Here is a 14,837-nt window from a genome sequence, read left to right as displayed (position 1 = left end):
GGGATTTTGCAAACCTTATTGGTGAAGAAAATCCTTTTCTCAAATTTTGTATGGACCCAAGAGTTGCAAGTAATATTAATTTTGCCATGAGGGGATCCATCAATTACTATATTCTTCACATATATTTCCTTGTGCTCATTTTCTACTAAAATTGCACCAACGTCCCCAAAGTCTTCAGGAAATACAAAATTTGCTTCATATTGTGTCTCACCATCCACATCTCGTCCACGATTTGCAAATATCCTAATACTTGGCTTCTCAATGCCAGTCTCTTTTAAAAAAACATAGAGAGAGAACAAAATAATCAAAAACAATTATATTTAAATAAAATTGAAGAAATAAGAGGGAGAAAATACAATAAAAGAGAAAAGTACTTGAACAATAATAAAGTAAGGTACATTAGCATAAAAGAGATATTAAAAGCATAGACGAATTCATATAAATCCGATTCCTTGCAATCAATTATTGTACAATTCATTCGTTATAGCTCGATTTTAATTATATTTTAAAAAATAACAAAGACTTTCATCGATCTGACGTACCCCTCAATTTACTCATTTTTTAAAGTTGTGTCTCATAATTACCCAATTGAGGCAATAATCATTGTAAAACTCACTCATTCGCCTATTAAGCCTACTATTAGTGCTACATGCCATACTTAATAATAATTAATTAAAAAAAATTAGTATACCAATTAACCCTAATATAGACCTCTGTATAATAATATTTATTATAATGATCAAGATTTGTGTGAAGTTGATTTCCTACGTTAAATTAAATTATATATTTTCTATACTAATATTTTATTATGACGACTAGAAAATATTCAAACAGACAACATCATTATAAAGAGCAAATACTTCCTAAGGGAAAAGGGTATGATATATAACCCCTCAATTTTGTTATTTAGAGCTGATATATCCCTTGTTAAGAAAGTAGTTCATATATACTCCTATTGTTATACAAATGACTCACATATACCCTTTTCCTCTAACAGAAGTGAAAAAATTAATTTTAATTTAATTTTTAAATTATTTTTAAAAAAAATAATCCCATGTGGGGTACATTTAATCCTCCTCACACATATTTTTTTTTTATTTTTTTGTTCCAGTGACTAATTTAAATTTATTATTTTGATGGTCAAATTTATTTTATGTTTCACTATTTTTCTTGTAAAATTTATTATAGATGACCCAATTTTTTTTCAAATGCAAAAACTAAATAACAATATAGCCGAAATAAATAGTTTTAAATTCTAATATAGCCACAAAAAAATTACTTTTTTCTTTACACCAAGGAATGATAGAAAAAAAATAAAATAAGAATAAGAAACTCAAATAATAATAATAAAAGAAGTCAAAAAATAATTTATGTATAAAAAAGATTAAAATATTCCTCGAACTTTGCTAAAAGGTCATATATACATTTTGCTAGAAGGTCATATATACCCCTACATGAATCTTTTATAAAATTAAAAGTCAAAAATATAAATTTAAAATTATTTTTTTAACTTCCATTAAATGAAGGGTTTATGTGAGCTCATTTTTTAACAGTAGGGGTATATGTGACCCGTTTGTGTAACAGTAAGGGTATATATGAGTCACTTTTATAACGAGGGGCATATCAACTCCAAATGACAAAGTTGAGGGATAAATATTTAAGTTATTATTAAGTTAAAGTTTAAATTATTTTCAATTTTTAAAAAGCTGGCAAAGTACTATATTCACTTTTTCTTTAAAGTACAATAAATTCTTGACTGCCGACAATAGTGTAGCAGAGTTAGAATTTCGTTTAAGAAATGTTAAAATATAAAGAAATAAAATCGTATAGAAGTTAAGGAGTGTTAATATATAATATACGTATATAAAATAAATATTTTTATTCTAACTGTAATTTTCCGACGAAGGATGTCGATTAACACCCCTTAAATGGCTCCGCCACTGAGTACACTTATCGTGGAATAAATATTTAAGACGCAAATTTAGAATTCCATTTTTTCTTTTCTAAATTTCATGTTCAATTAAACAAGCTCATATTATTGTAATATAATTTATTTTCCATTCAAACAACTCTTTGTGATAAAAGAAAATTCTTTTTGGTTATATTACTATGCATCAAATAAAATAACATATTTATATGTTTCAAAATATTTAATTTTAAATTTACTAAAAGAAATTAGCCAAAGAAAACTTTTGTTTAAAAACAACAAATATTGCGTCCCTAATCTTAACTAGTAATGCATTTATCAAAAGAATTATTAGCTACGAGTTATAAATATTTTGCCACAAATTATGGACGACTTGTGTAGCTTATTCTTATTCTTTGTTGTGTTTTGTCAGCACATAATATTATGGCATGCTTAAAATTACATGTTGGTAAAATCTTTTTTTTTTAAAGAAAAAAAAAAACTTTGTATTCCATCCAATATGTTCATATATGTGCAGACTCAAATTTAGACATAATACATAAACAAACATTCAAAGTGAACCGTAGTTGGCTGGCAAGTAAGCCCCTCCAACACTTCAACTTGGTCGACTCATGACAATCAAATACTTCAACTCATCCTCACTATATCTCGTAGACACTCAACGCTGACGTGACACATAATTTTTGAAAGTGTATATATGATCATTTTGTTAGAAGTTGATGTATATATTCAACTAACATAGTGGAGGCAAGTCAAGGTATCTCTACATATGCATCCCCAAAGTTAAAGTGCTTACTTGCCACCTGAGATCATATTTAAGTATTTGTTTATGTATTATGCGATTAATTTATTAATGAGTAAATGAATACTTACTAGGATCAAGTTCAGCAGCAACAATCCACAATAAGAGTGATTTACCAAGCAAATCATCAAGTCCTCTTGATAAACCCAAATTAGTTCCTCCAACTGACTTTTGAACTTTCACCACTACTTTAACACCCATGGATTTTTTTGTGGAACTTAGGACAGCTTTAGTGCTATTTGCAGCATTATAATGAACAATAAAATTATTCTTCTTCTGATTTTTCCTAGGATTTTTATTACTTAAAATGTTGATAGGAAAAAAGACTAAGATTTCTCTTGAAAAAATGAATGGCTTAGTACTCCATGGAATTAGAGATTTTGTAGATTGTTGAAGATGAGACTTCAACATTTTTTTCTCTCTTCTTTGGCTCAAGAAGATATATGGTTTGGTTTGTATTATGGTCTCTAAGGAGTTCTCTTTATATAGATGATGAAGTTTTGCTTAGGGAACTTTGGTTGTTGTTGTTTTGGTTGTATTTGGCTTGTAAAACACTAGAATGGATATTACAATAGGTTTCCTAACAACGATGTCAAATGGACGGGTAGGAGTTAAATAATTGAACAGGTTAAAATAGCTTGAGTTAATAAATGGAAAAACTATTTAATTACATACATATTTGTACTATATTTACTAATTCTTCTTATAGTTTAAAATAATTACATATTATTTCATTGATTAATAATTTTATATCAAATTTTAAGTCAGATACACCTAAATACATATATTTTTATTACTGAATACAGAGCGAGAGAGTAGGGAGGTGAGCGGAATAGGAGGGACGCAAGCAAGAGAATCAGCGTATACTAGATACATATGAACACTACATGTATCTGGGGAACAAAATCTTATACGAATAATAATTTCAAAAACTCACAAAAAAACACGTCATTAGGCTCTAAACTAGTGAAATTTGTGATGTTTGGCTATAATAAATAGGTGGATCAAATCAAATGGATCGAGACAGTAAGTTAATAAATGGGTGGATTATTGACCCGTCAAAAATTACTGAAGTTGTAACAAAATCTATTTGAGTCGAAATATAATAAATAATGTGTTATTATAAGTTCATAATGCAATTCATGAAAAATTACTTTGACTGAAATGGGCTAAATAATAAGTTTATAACTCAGTTGTCCAACTCCTACTATATTTTAATTTGTTTGTCTTCTTTAATTTGTTTTTATACATAATAAAACTCATTTTTCTTTATTATGATTATGCATAACATATTGAATTTAAAAAAAAAAAATTGACGATTTTTTTTTTCATGAATTAATTGAGGCTATATATCAACTCATAGGTCAAAATGAACCGATTTAATAAATAAGTATGAAATTAACCGAATTTGACTTGAACAAATTAGATGAATCCTATTTTCAAAATTAATTTTATGACCTCATTTAAAAAATTTACGAGGCACCTTATTTGGTTGCCCCATTTAACTTGTGCCAAAATTTAAAAACATTTAACTTATATTTAATATTGACATAAAAAAAAAAACTGTTATTTTATTTTCTACTTCACCCTCCCCCTCCTCCTCATCCTTTTAAGTTTATCTCAAAATGAATATTTACTGAGCACCACTTATCAAAAAAACTTCCCTTAAAATATGAATCAAAAAGTATATTTTTTTTATCTAAAAATAGACAAATTGTTCCAAACAGTCATTAGCTTCATCTATTTTACTGCAATATAAAATTTATATATTTTTAAGAGGTTCACTTATGGACAAACTAAATATTTTTTTAATTTAGTAAATAGTCATCCCTGCATGAGTTTAGAGACAGAGCCAGAATTGAGAGTTTGAGGATTCTAAATTTCCTTTAATTAATTAATTTTCTAATATAAATACAAAATATATATATAAAAAAAGCTATTGGGTTCGTTCGAGCCGACGAACCCACCTAGCCGCCCCTACCTATATCACTGCAGCAATGTCGGTTGGAAAAGAGATGCATGTGGCCAAAAATACAAGATTTTTAATTTATGAAAATTGTTTGTTTTTTCATTTATTAGTAATCTTCTATAATAAAGTAAAAAAAACGAACCAATAATATCTGAGTATAAAATAAACTAGAAGATAGATACTTCTTGTTTATCATTTTAACTTCACTACAATTTAACCTTTTTTTTTAGCAATAACGTAAAAAAATTTAAGTTGTAACAGAAAAACCCTCTTTTAGCCTTTCACAACAACCGAAACTATAAATTATTTGTGATCTGTTGGATTAAGTTATTACTTTTATTGTTAAAAAATAAAATTTAAGGTTTTTTAAAATTTTACGTGTCATTTTTTCAAAAAATGATTACGTAACTAAGAATAATTTGATTGAAAAGAAAGTTATGAGCCAGGCTAAAAATTATTTATGATCTGTCGGATAAAGTTATTATTCTTATTATTAAAAAATAAAGTTTAGAGTTTTATTCATTCTACGTGACATTTTCTTATAGATGATTATGTAATTAAGATAATTTGATTGAAAAGAAAGCTATGAACCCAACTGGAAATTATTTATGATATGTCGGACAAAGTTATTATTCATATTATTAAAAAATAAAATTTAGAAAATTTTTTCATTGTACGTGTAATTTTTTTTATGATTATGTAACTAAAAATAATTTGATTTAAAAGAAAACTATGAGTAGAACCATCAAAATAGGCTTAAACCATGGGGTCGGTCCAACCCAATCCGTTATTAGAGTAGGATTGGGATAAGATTTTTCATGCTCATTTGAAGCTAGGGCCTATAAGCCCTGCCCATAAAAGTCCTTGGCCCTTGAGGCTTGTCGGGGCCAGGTGGGGACGGCTTATTGGCCAAAACTTTTTATTTAAGGGTAACTTACAATAATCTCACTTGTATATAATCTAATTACTTAAATACACACTATGTTGTAATATTATGAATCTTACCAGATTTTAGTACGTCCAGATACATGTATCTCAGAGTATATGGACTCAAAGCTAGGTTAATTTGTTCTAGATACACTCTATCCAAGTAGATTCACATGTATCTACAATACATAGACAAATCTCGCGCCCTCGCCTCCCTCCCATCTTGCTTGTCACTCTCTTATCTCGCTTGCATATCTAATATGCGAGATACATGCTAATTACACTAGATTTTTTGATGGTGTTATTGAAACAACACAATTTTTTGTCATATTTGATGTGAAAATCTTCTCAGTTTCTTGATATTATAGAATTATAAGTTTGAAAAGAAAAAAAATGAAAAAAAGAAAAAAAAGAAGGGCTAGCCCACCCCAGCCCTCGGCCTTTCTAGGGTTTGATTGGGTTGAGCAATTTCAGGATCTTCTAAATGAAGGGCTGACCCGCCTTAGCCCTTCAAATTTCTTGACCCACGAGGCTTGAGCCGAGTGGGGCTGGACCGGCTCTTTTTGATAGCTCTAGTTATGAGCCCGACTGAAATTATTTATCATCTATTGGATAAAGTTATTATTCTTATTGTTAAAAAATAAAATTTAGAGTTTTTTCCATTCCACATGACATTTTTCAAAAAATATTAGGTAACTAAGAATAATTTGATTTTCAAAAAATGATTAGGTAACTAAGAATAATTTGATTGAAAAGAAAGCTATGAGTATTTAAACGTATCCCTTTTCAGATATACCTCTATCCACTTTTGAATACATTCATAATTCCCGCTCGGATATATTTCTATCCTATCTCGAATACATCCATATTTCGAATGCAATTGTATCACTTCTCTAATACATCCTCTCATCTAGGTCATCGGATACATCCATCTCATTAAGTAATGTATCATACAACAAAAGAATGTATCCAAAAATAATAAAAAATTCAAAATTTTGTAATTGAAATTATTTTCAAAATAAAATATAATTAGCCCCTAAATATATGAGATTTGTATAAGTTTCGTTAATTGTAAGGGGTACCCGATAATAGACAAACTTGATTAATTGAGGAAGGACTTATCTTTTGGGGTCCTATGCAAATTGCAAAGTGATGGAAACAGATTTTGTACTATTAGATGTTGAGAGTGTGATTTTTTTTTAATAAAAAAATGTGTTTGAAATTGTGATATTGAAAATTCAACAAGTACAGTCAATTATTGTTTGTCATAACCTCTTTTCAAAATATCAAACAAGTAAAAATGAACGAACTTTCAAAATAAATTTAATCATATTATTTAGTTAAAAGAATAGCTCTAAATCATTTCCTTTTCAAAGAACTGTATAAAAAATTGTACCCAAGACTTCTGCCTCATATAATTCCATCTAAACCACTCGTTAATAAAAAGAACTGTATCTAAGATTTTTGTCTCATATAACTCCGTCTAAACCACTCGTTGGAAATAAAAGTACATTGAATTCATATGAAATTTTACCATAAATAAACTGTATCCATTGAATAAATATATTTTCAATCAAATGAGGATACTCTAATAAAATAATTACTTCAATAATGCACCTTTCCTAGGAAGATATTCAATGAAGTAAAGTGAAATGTTTTATTCAATGGACTTGTTTTACACATGCCTACACATAATTATAAGTACCAAGCTAGTTATCAATATGAATTGTGGTACAATAATGAAATTGTTCCACTCTTAATAAAAAATTTTGGGTTTAAGCAAGGGCGGATCCACATAGAGTCCGTTGGGTGCTCAAGCACCCATTAACCTCGTTATAAAATATATATATCTATGTAGAAATTAAGAGGTATTTGTATAAAATTAACATAGAACACCCAATGAATAAATGATTTGATTGACCCATTGGCCTTGGGTAGTTGCTTAAGACTCTGCCAATAGGAAAAAAAAGTACCAATCTAATTAGATGAGTAGGAAAATCATGACTTGTCACAAATTGGTGTCCCCAACTCCTACATGTGGCAGAGTTTGATTAGGAAGTTTTATCTTCGTTTGATAAGTGATAGTCTGATTAAATTTTATGATAAATAAATATTTAAACATAAATTTTTAAAATTTATAATTAAATACTAATTAGGTGATATATCAAAGTTGTCCTGAAAATGTTTAATGTTTGCTAATTATATTAGGTCAAAACTCGTTTCATCATGTCACTCTATCTACCAAGACTCTCATTAAAATGCTTAAAACGATTGCTTGCTTCATCATGTTACTCTGTCGATTCAAATTATCATGAAAATGCATAAAATTTTGCAAATCATGGTAGGTTAAAAACTTGCTCACTCTACATTAGATTGATAAAATGGGACCTTGAGGATTGTACTATGTCAATAGGTTTATGTGTCCTATGTCCTATTGAATCATTTGGTATGTGGTTTAAGAAGACATAATATATAAACATGACCCTTAACTTAACATCAGTTGACAACTATGACATTTAACTTTGGATGTGCACAAATAGACACTTAAAGTTGTATAAAATTGAGCAAATGAACGCATTAGTACTACATGACACCCTACATGACATCCTACGTGTATTATGATGTAGGATATTTGTGTCTACTTGTTCAATTTTATACAAGTTTAAGTGTCTATTTGTGCGCATTCAAAGTTGGAAGACATAGTTGTTCGTTGAAACCAAGTTAAGAATCATGTTTATGTATTATGCCGTTTAAGAAGGTGTTTTGAAAAAAACTTTTTTGATTGTTTGACAAAATAAAAGAGACGAAGATTAGACCTTATCTTATCAATCCTGATGAGGTACAAAACATTTAAACTAATTAATAATCATAAAGAAAATAAAAATTAGAGAGAACAATATACTTTATGATCATATTACTAATAAAAATTCTCAAAGTAACGCAAAATTATAAAAGCCGAGAAGAATATGAAGCAACAATAGGGTAGTGTCCAAATTATATTAACAAAAAGGCAATAAGATATAGTCATCTAATCCTTAGGCCTTACGAAAACAGTTAGAAACTAATCAACATATAATGTTAAAATTGAAAACGAATATTCACAAATTTTAAATATTTTTAAAAAAGAATGGGTGATAGTTTTTTTCCTTTCAATAACTCAAAACAACAAATCTTTTTTAGAACAAAATAGAAAAAGATTTTTTCGTAACAAAAAAAGAAAAAATCGTTTTAAAAAAACTTAAAAAAGAGAGAAATTTTAGATATATTTTACGAATTGAGATAATTTTTAGCTAGAATTATGAGATTGACATTAATTAGAAAATATTATCAAGAAATTATTTGTTATTCTAATCATGATTAGAACCTTAATTTAAGTAATTAAATCTCAACCTTTAATTTTTAATTATGACACATAACTTCCATCCAAGTAGAAACTTGGAGAAATAAAGAGAATGAGTAATTGAGAGGAGCCACATCCTCAATTATCTACATTTATACCAGAAGACCCACATCCTCAATACTAATTCAAAATTGATGCCATGTCTATCTATTATGATTAAAGGGAAGAAAAGAAAGGCCTCAGCATTTAAGGAGTGAATAGTTTAACCTCAAAATGGTTGGACAATAATAAACTTCTGATAATTGTGGGGTTCGAGAAGCCACGACTCTACCATGAGAAATCATTAATTTCATGTCCCTTTCTTATTTAACCATCAATTAATTTTGTTAGAGTGTTCACAAGCTACTAGTCTATATATATAAATTTATTTAATTTTCTAATACAAATATACGTTCTGTGGAAAAACTATTGGGTTCTTCCAAACCATCAAACCCTCACCTAACTCCGCGTCTGTGTATAACGTGTGAACATGCTTCAAAAGCATTATTTTGAATGAGACAAGATTCAATTAAAGCTTTCTGTAGATGATGTAAAACGATATATAAGATAAAAAGATTTAAATATCATTAAAAAATCGAATGAAATCAGAGAAGAACGAAAGAACAGTTGCACAATTAAAGTAAATTAGAGACTAATAAAATATAGATATGCAATTCTCTAATTTGAACAAATAATTACAAGATAAAATTCAGGGAAAAAGAAAATTGAACGCATACATTAAATAATCTTACCAAAAGATATTCAAAAGAAATCCAAAAATAAAGGGGTAAACCTACAAAACTCACCAAGAATGTTCACCTAAAAAATATTTGTCTGAAAAAATAATATTCATCCTATTCTATTTATACTAAGGTTGTCAAAATGAGCCCAAAGACAAGTGGCCCACCCAAGTCGTTCATATTAGGGATTGGACTCAAGATAATATAAAACTATATCAATCCCAATCCCAATTCTCAACTTATTCAATCCCTAATCCATTTTTAATGGATCTTCAACTGACCAGTTTAATCTCCAATTCAACCCATTTTTAAAGACTTTTTATTTACATTGGTGAATTGTATATTCTATATTAAATATATAAATTACTATATACGTTAATCTTTAGAATTTGTCTAAACCAAACACAAAAGAAGATCAAATAAACTAACTGCAAAATTCTAAGAAAGAATGAATTGCACTAAAAGAAAAAGCATATAATGATAGAAAGGTATACAGAGGCTATATAATAAGATCTTTATTCATTAGGAAATTCAAATTCTAAAATACTGTATTTTATCTTAAATACATTTTTATATAAGATGAAAATTGTAGTTAAATTAAAAAACAAGTTTATATTAATGTTTTTTTCTTATTTAAAAAAATTAATTAAAAAGGGTATGTACTATGTAATATCATTTTATATTGATTGCTCCAAAAGGGGGCCAATACATGACCCATCTATCTTGGTCCGATCCGCCGGTGGTTTATCTCATTCTCAAACCCTAATCTATTCATTTTGTGTTCTCTCTTACAAGAGTTTCAAGCCCTAATTGCAATTCTCTGAAGTTACTTCCAATCGCCAGATGTCGGTAAGTTGATTTCTTTGCTGAGTTTTCTGTATGGGTTATGGATATTTACTGGTGATGGCGCTTCACAGTTTTTTTTTGCTATTCTGTGTTGTTGTTTTCTTTGTTTATCCGTCAAAATTGGGGGAAAGCTGATTTCTCACATAAAAATCCTGACTTTACGTTCAATTGATTTGCTAATCTGATCAGTGGAACAATTTTGAGCTTCGAATGTCAATCTGTTAGAAGGATTTGCCCTTTTGCAATCTGTTAGTTTGCTAGATGGAGAGGGTGTTGAAGAGAGTGAGCATGTTCCATATGCAGTCTTTCCCTTGTATTTCTGCACACTGGTTGTTTCCTTGGGTCTTGAGTCTTTACTGTGTACTTCATGGAAACCATCTAATTCCCAAGGAGCAACCTTTACTTGTCTCTCTAATGTCGTTCTCCGATATACAGTATAAATGTCTCTGTTTGCAAAATCATTCAATCTGGTTGTCTAATTGTTTATTTGTTTATCTTGCAATTGAACCTACAATTTGATGTTAGTACAATTTCTTTTGTGCTGCCTGAGTATGTTTTACATGCTATTTACTACAACAGGTAACCCTGCAATCCCAGAGTAATAGGGTTTCGTAAGGTGAATATTGGTGTTTAGTCGGTTCAATTTGGGGCTGTTTCATTCCTAGAGTATTGTTCATACAATTTTGGCTGACAAATTCTATATGGTTCTTATGCAGACTAGCAGAGGAGGGAGAGACAGACATCACAGGGACCATCCTCCCAGATCCGAAGAGAAGAGCCATCTTGGTCGTGAAAATCCTCCTTCCAGACATCTTTGGGTTGGGAATCTGTCTCATAGTCTTTCAGAAAGTACCTTGGCTAATCACTTCTTACGTTTTGGGGACCTGGAACGTGTAGCATTTCAACCAGGTCGAAGTTATGCTTTCATTAATTTTAAAGATGTGGAAGGGGCCTTTGCTGCTATAAGACATCTCCAAGGTTATGTTGTTGCTGGCAATCCACTTAGGATTGAGTTTACAAAGGCGGTTAGTTTTGTCAACCTTTGCCTGCTTTTCCTTGTGACATTATCGTCTTCTCATAGAGAATTCTTGGCAGTACACATGAAAGTACTATATTTTTCCCTAGAAAGTTTCTATGAGATCCATTCTCTTACTCGTAAACGTCTGCTGTTAATATCAATGCACTTATCCAAGTTTAATGTGGATCTTGATCTTCCATTTGCCATTCTCTCTGCTTTCACTCAGTATCGTTGAGGTCATTAGATTTATTAACTACCACTATATATTATAACAGATGGTTGTTTGTTCCAAAAAATAAAAAAATAAAAAGAAAGAATCATAATGGTTGGCCTAAGCGGTCAAACATTTAATCATCTGAAACCTAAGGGAAATNTTGCTAAGACCTTTCTATATGGCACGTAGTTGGTGTTGAGGGACCATCATGTAGGTTTGTTAGTTCTCAAGAGATGAGAATCTAACCATCTATATTTTACTGCTATCTTCAGTGAAAATTACATCAGCGCAGTGTGATACATTTCCATTGTAAAGGTTATTAATATCAGACTTGTCAGAATCGGGATCACAATTTTTTTCCGAAATTGCCTGGTTACTTAGTTGTTGTGATCCAGTTCAAACAACTTTTATCATGGCATCACCATTAAATAAATTCAGCTATATCTCATATCATACGGAAGTCCTTCACAAGCAAGATCTCAGGTGAGGTGCCTTCGAAATCCACAAAAGTAGAAGTACACCTGATTTTATCCATAGAGTTCTGGTTATTGTCTTTTTGAATAAATGAACCAAATTAAGATGAAATGTGGAGAATATTTTTTTCTAGAGTTCAGTCCAACAAAGTAAATCCCAATCTCCTAAATTATTATGGTGTTATGGATTAACATTGCAACACTCCAAATGATCAGGATTCTCATTGTCAACCATATGTTTGGAATAAATAAGCATCTAATGAGATGATCTAATGTAGTAACACTTCCATAGTGCTAATTTATAACATCTGTAATATTTACCATTTCAAAAAAAAAAAGAAGAGAAAATCAATGTAGTAAAAAGACCATCCACAACTGTGAATGATGTGTCCAAATTGAAGTTTATGATCCATGACATTCTACAAAAAACATGCCTCACTTGAACGGATAGTTCTCAGCTGAAGCATAATTTACCAATATAAAAAAAATAGTTCTCAGCTGAAGCACCCTCCAGATAAGAAAAACTTCTCGGTTTCTTTCAGGATTCATTCTATCATGCATCAAATTTACACACTAGATCTGAATGACTGGTGGTCATTGATGTAAAATAAGCAGCAGTTCTGGCACGTTTCCTACTTGAATGCGTTGAATTTGTGACACAGTTATCTATTTGGTGTACTGTTATCTGTTTCTTTAGAGAGTACCTGTCTTGAGGCAAACACCCTTCGTATCTGAAATAAAATTATAGAAAATAGATTGATGAGTTGGATAATTGGGCTATGTTTAGAAAAAGTGTTAATTTTTTAACTCAGAAAATTTTACAGCTGCCAACATTATCTAGATGCAAATACCAGCCAGTAAATGGCTGAAATATAACTTTTTGTCAGTATTATCAGTGCTTATAGCTAAGTTGCTCCTAATTCTGTTGGCTTCTTCTGGAAAGACGATCCATTTATATGTATTTGCAAGTGAAGCATTCTCTTATTTGCGTACCAGAAAATGCCTTCAGCTTGCTCCCTTCATATCCCTAAACTTAATAAAAATCTTACTCCTGAATGTAGCAGTATGCAGAAATTATATCCATAGTTTAACCAACTTTCTTGAAATATTTACAAACTTTGTTTGGATGATCGGATTCTACTTTGCTTTTATGGCACCCTGAATCTTATCCATTTAACGTGAAGTTAGCTTCAGGGCATGCCAATTTTATGTCTATAGTCTTGCAGACTTGTCTGTTCTACCTCAAATTAGCATCTCATTCTTGGAACGAGTGAATGGCTGTGCTATCAGCTGGAGTATTGTATTCCACCTTTGTATTTAGGCTGTCTAACTCTCACAATGCAGTGTGGCCAGCTTTGGCAGATGATACCAGTTGATTGCCATGAGATTGGGGTCTTAAGGCATTAGTGATCTCAAAATAATGCTTATAAATTTGCAAAACTTGATAACATGAATATTTTGTTAACTTCTTCGAGGCATTAGTGATCCCACCTTGCATTGCCTATTGAATCCCCATATAGATTCAGAACATAAACCAAAATTTGCAAGACATATCTGATGACTGATCACAAAATCTGCTAGGCATATTTACAATGTCAACAAATGATCAATATCTCTGAGTTCTCATTGCATAAGCAACACCAACTACTAATTTTTTTTTTTTTCTTGAGAGAGATAATGTTAGACCAACTAATAAGTTTAAGCCTCTAATTTTTAGTTGCAATTTTCCTTTATCAAGCAAGTTTGATGTGCATCTATCCGTCCGTTCCATCCAAAACATGCTACCTTGGTAGAGCTTTTTGTTTCCAGATTATCTTGCATAGCCATTTTGTACTTCTTTTTTTTGGCAAACTAAGGTAATTTTGTTAATAACCACTACCGTGTAAAAATTATTGAGAAAATACACCTTCCATGTCCATTTTGTAGTATGTCTAGCAGAGTTCCTTGTCATTAGCTAATGGGACTTGGCAAAAAAATTCATTTCGAGAAAATATTATTGAATTGTGTTTTCTACATTAAACTGAGCCTATTTATAGACATTGCGCTACCATCCCTTTCCACATAGGATACTTTCTACAAATCCTATTCCTATTTATATTCAAGGCTTAACCCATCGGTATCCCCCTAAAGTTGGCACCATGTTTCACTTTGACACCTCAACTGGGCTATGTTCATTTTAGACACTTTATGTAGGGTTTCGTTGTGTCATTTTGACACTTTTTGCTTACCTGGCATAATGAGTGTGATACACTCACTGGCTTGTGCGTGAAAGGTTCTAGTTAATTTTTAATTATTATTTTTCTTCTTCTTCCCCATTTTTCAGCCACCATTTTGTCCAAGTTAAATTTCATCCATTGTGAATGGAGGTTGACGAAGTGAATCTCATTAAACTAAGCTAAAAAAATTCTTTGAACTAACAAAAATCTCCCATTCTCTATCAAGCTACATATTAGGCAAAAGAAAAGGGCGATATTTTGTAAGAGGAAAAAATTACTATGATGTGTAGATTTAGTATTTGGAGAAGATTTGGGGGGGGGGGGGG

The 14,837-nt window shown here is 30.4% G+C and overlaps 2 protein-coding genes across 4 annotated transcripts in view; one reads left to right on the top strand and one right to left on the bottom strand.

The window, feature by feature from the left end:
* Window positions 1-3,250, bottom strand: part of LOC125869252 (linoleate 13S-lipoxygenase 2-1, chloroplastic-like) — a 10,085-nt gene extending 6,835 nt beyond the window's left edge. Inside the window, exons 1-2 of the mRNA XM_049549821.1 lie at window positions 2,801-3,250; window positions 15-271 (exon numbers count right to left, since the gene is read on the bottom strand). Of these exons, the coding sequence (XP_049405778.1) occupies window positions 15-271; window positions 2,801-3,140 (597 nt within the window). The 5' untranslated portion in view covers window positions 3,141-3,250. The remainder of the gene's footprint in view (window positions 1-14; window positions 272-2,800) is intronic.
* Window positions 1-14,837, top strand: part of LOC125869251 (flowering time control protein FPA) — a 41,408-nt gene that overhangs the window by 14,689 nt on the left and 11,882 nt on the right. The window contains exons 1-2 of one of the 3 annotated variants that reach the window (XM_049549818.1): window positions 10,442-10,593; window positions 11,307-11,615. The exons of the other annotated variants lie outside the window; for them this stretch is intronic. Coding sequence (XP_049405775.1) covers window positions 10,588-10,593; window positions 11,307-11,615 — 315 coding nt within the window. The 5' untranslated portion in view covers window positions 10,442-10,587. Of the gene's footprint in view, window positions 1-10,441; window positions 10,594-11,306; window positions 11,616-14,837 lie in introns of those variants that run through there. 3 annotated transcript variants of the gene reach the window in all.

Source organism: Solanum stenotomum, chromosome 6, assembly GCF_019186545.1.
Source record: "Solanum stenotomum isolate F172 chromosome 6, ASM1918654v1, whole genome shotgun sequence".
In the NCBI taxonomy this organism is placed as follows: domain Eukaryota; kingdom Viridiplantae; phylum Streptophyta; class Magnoliopsida; order Solanales; family Solanaceae; genus Solanum; species Solanum stenotomum.
Note: the sequence above shows the minus strand (reverse complement) of the source record. Positions and strands in the feature narration are given on the sequence as shown.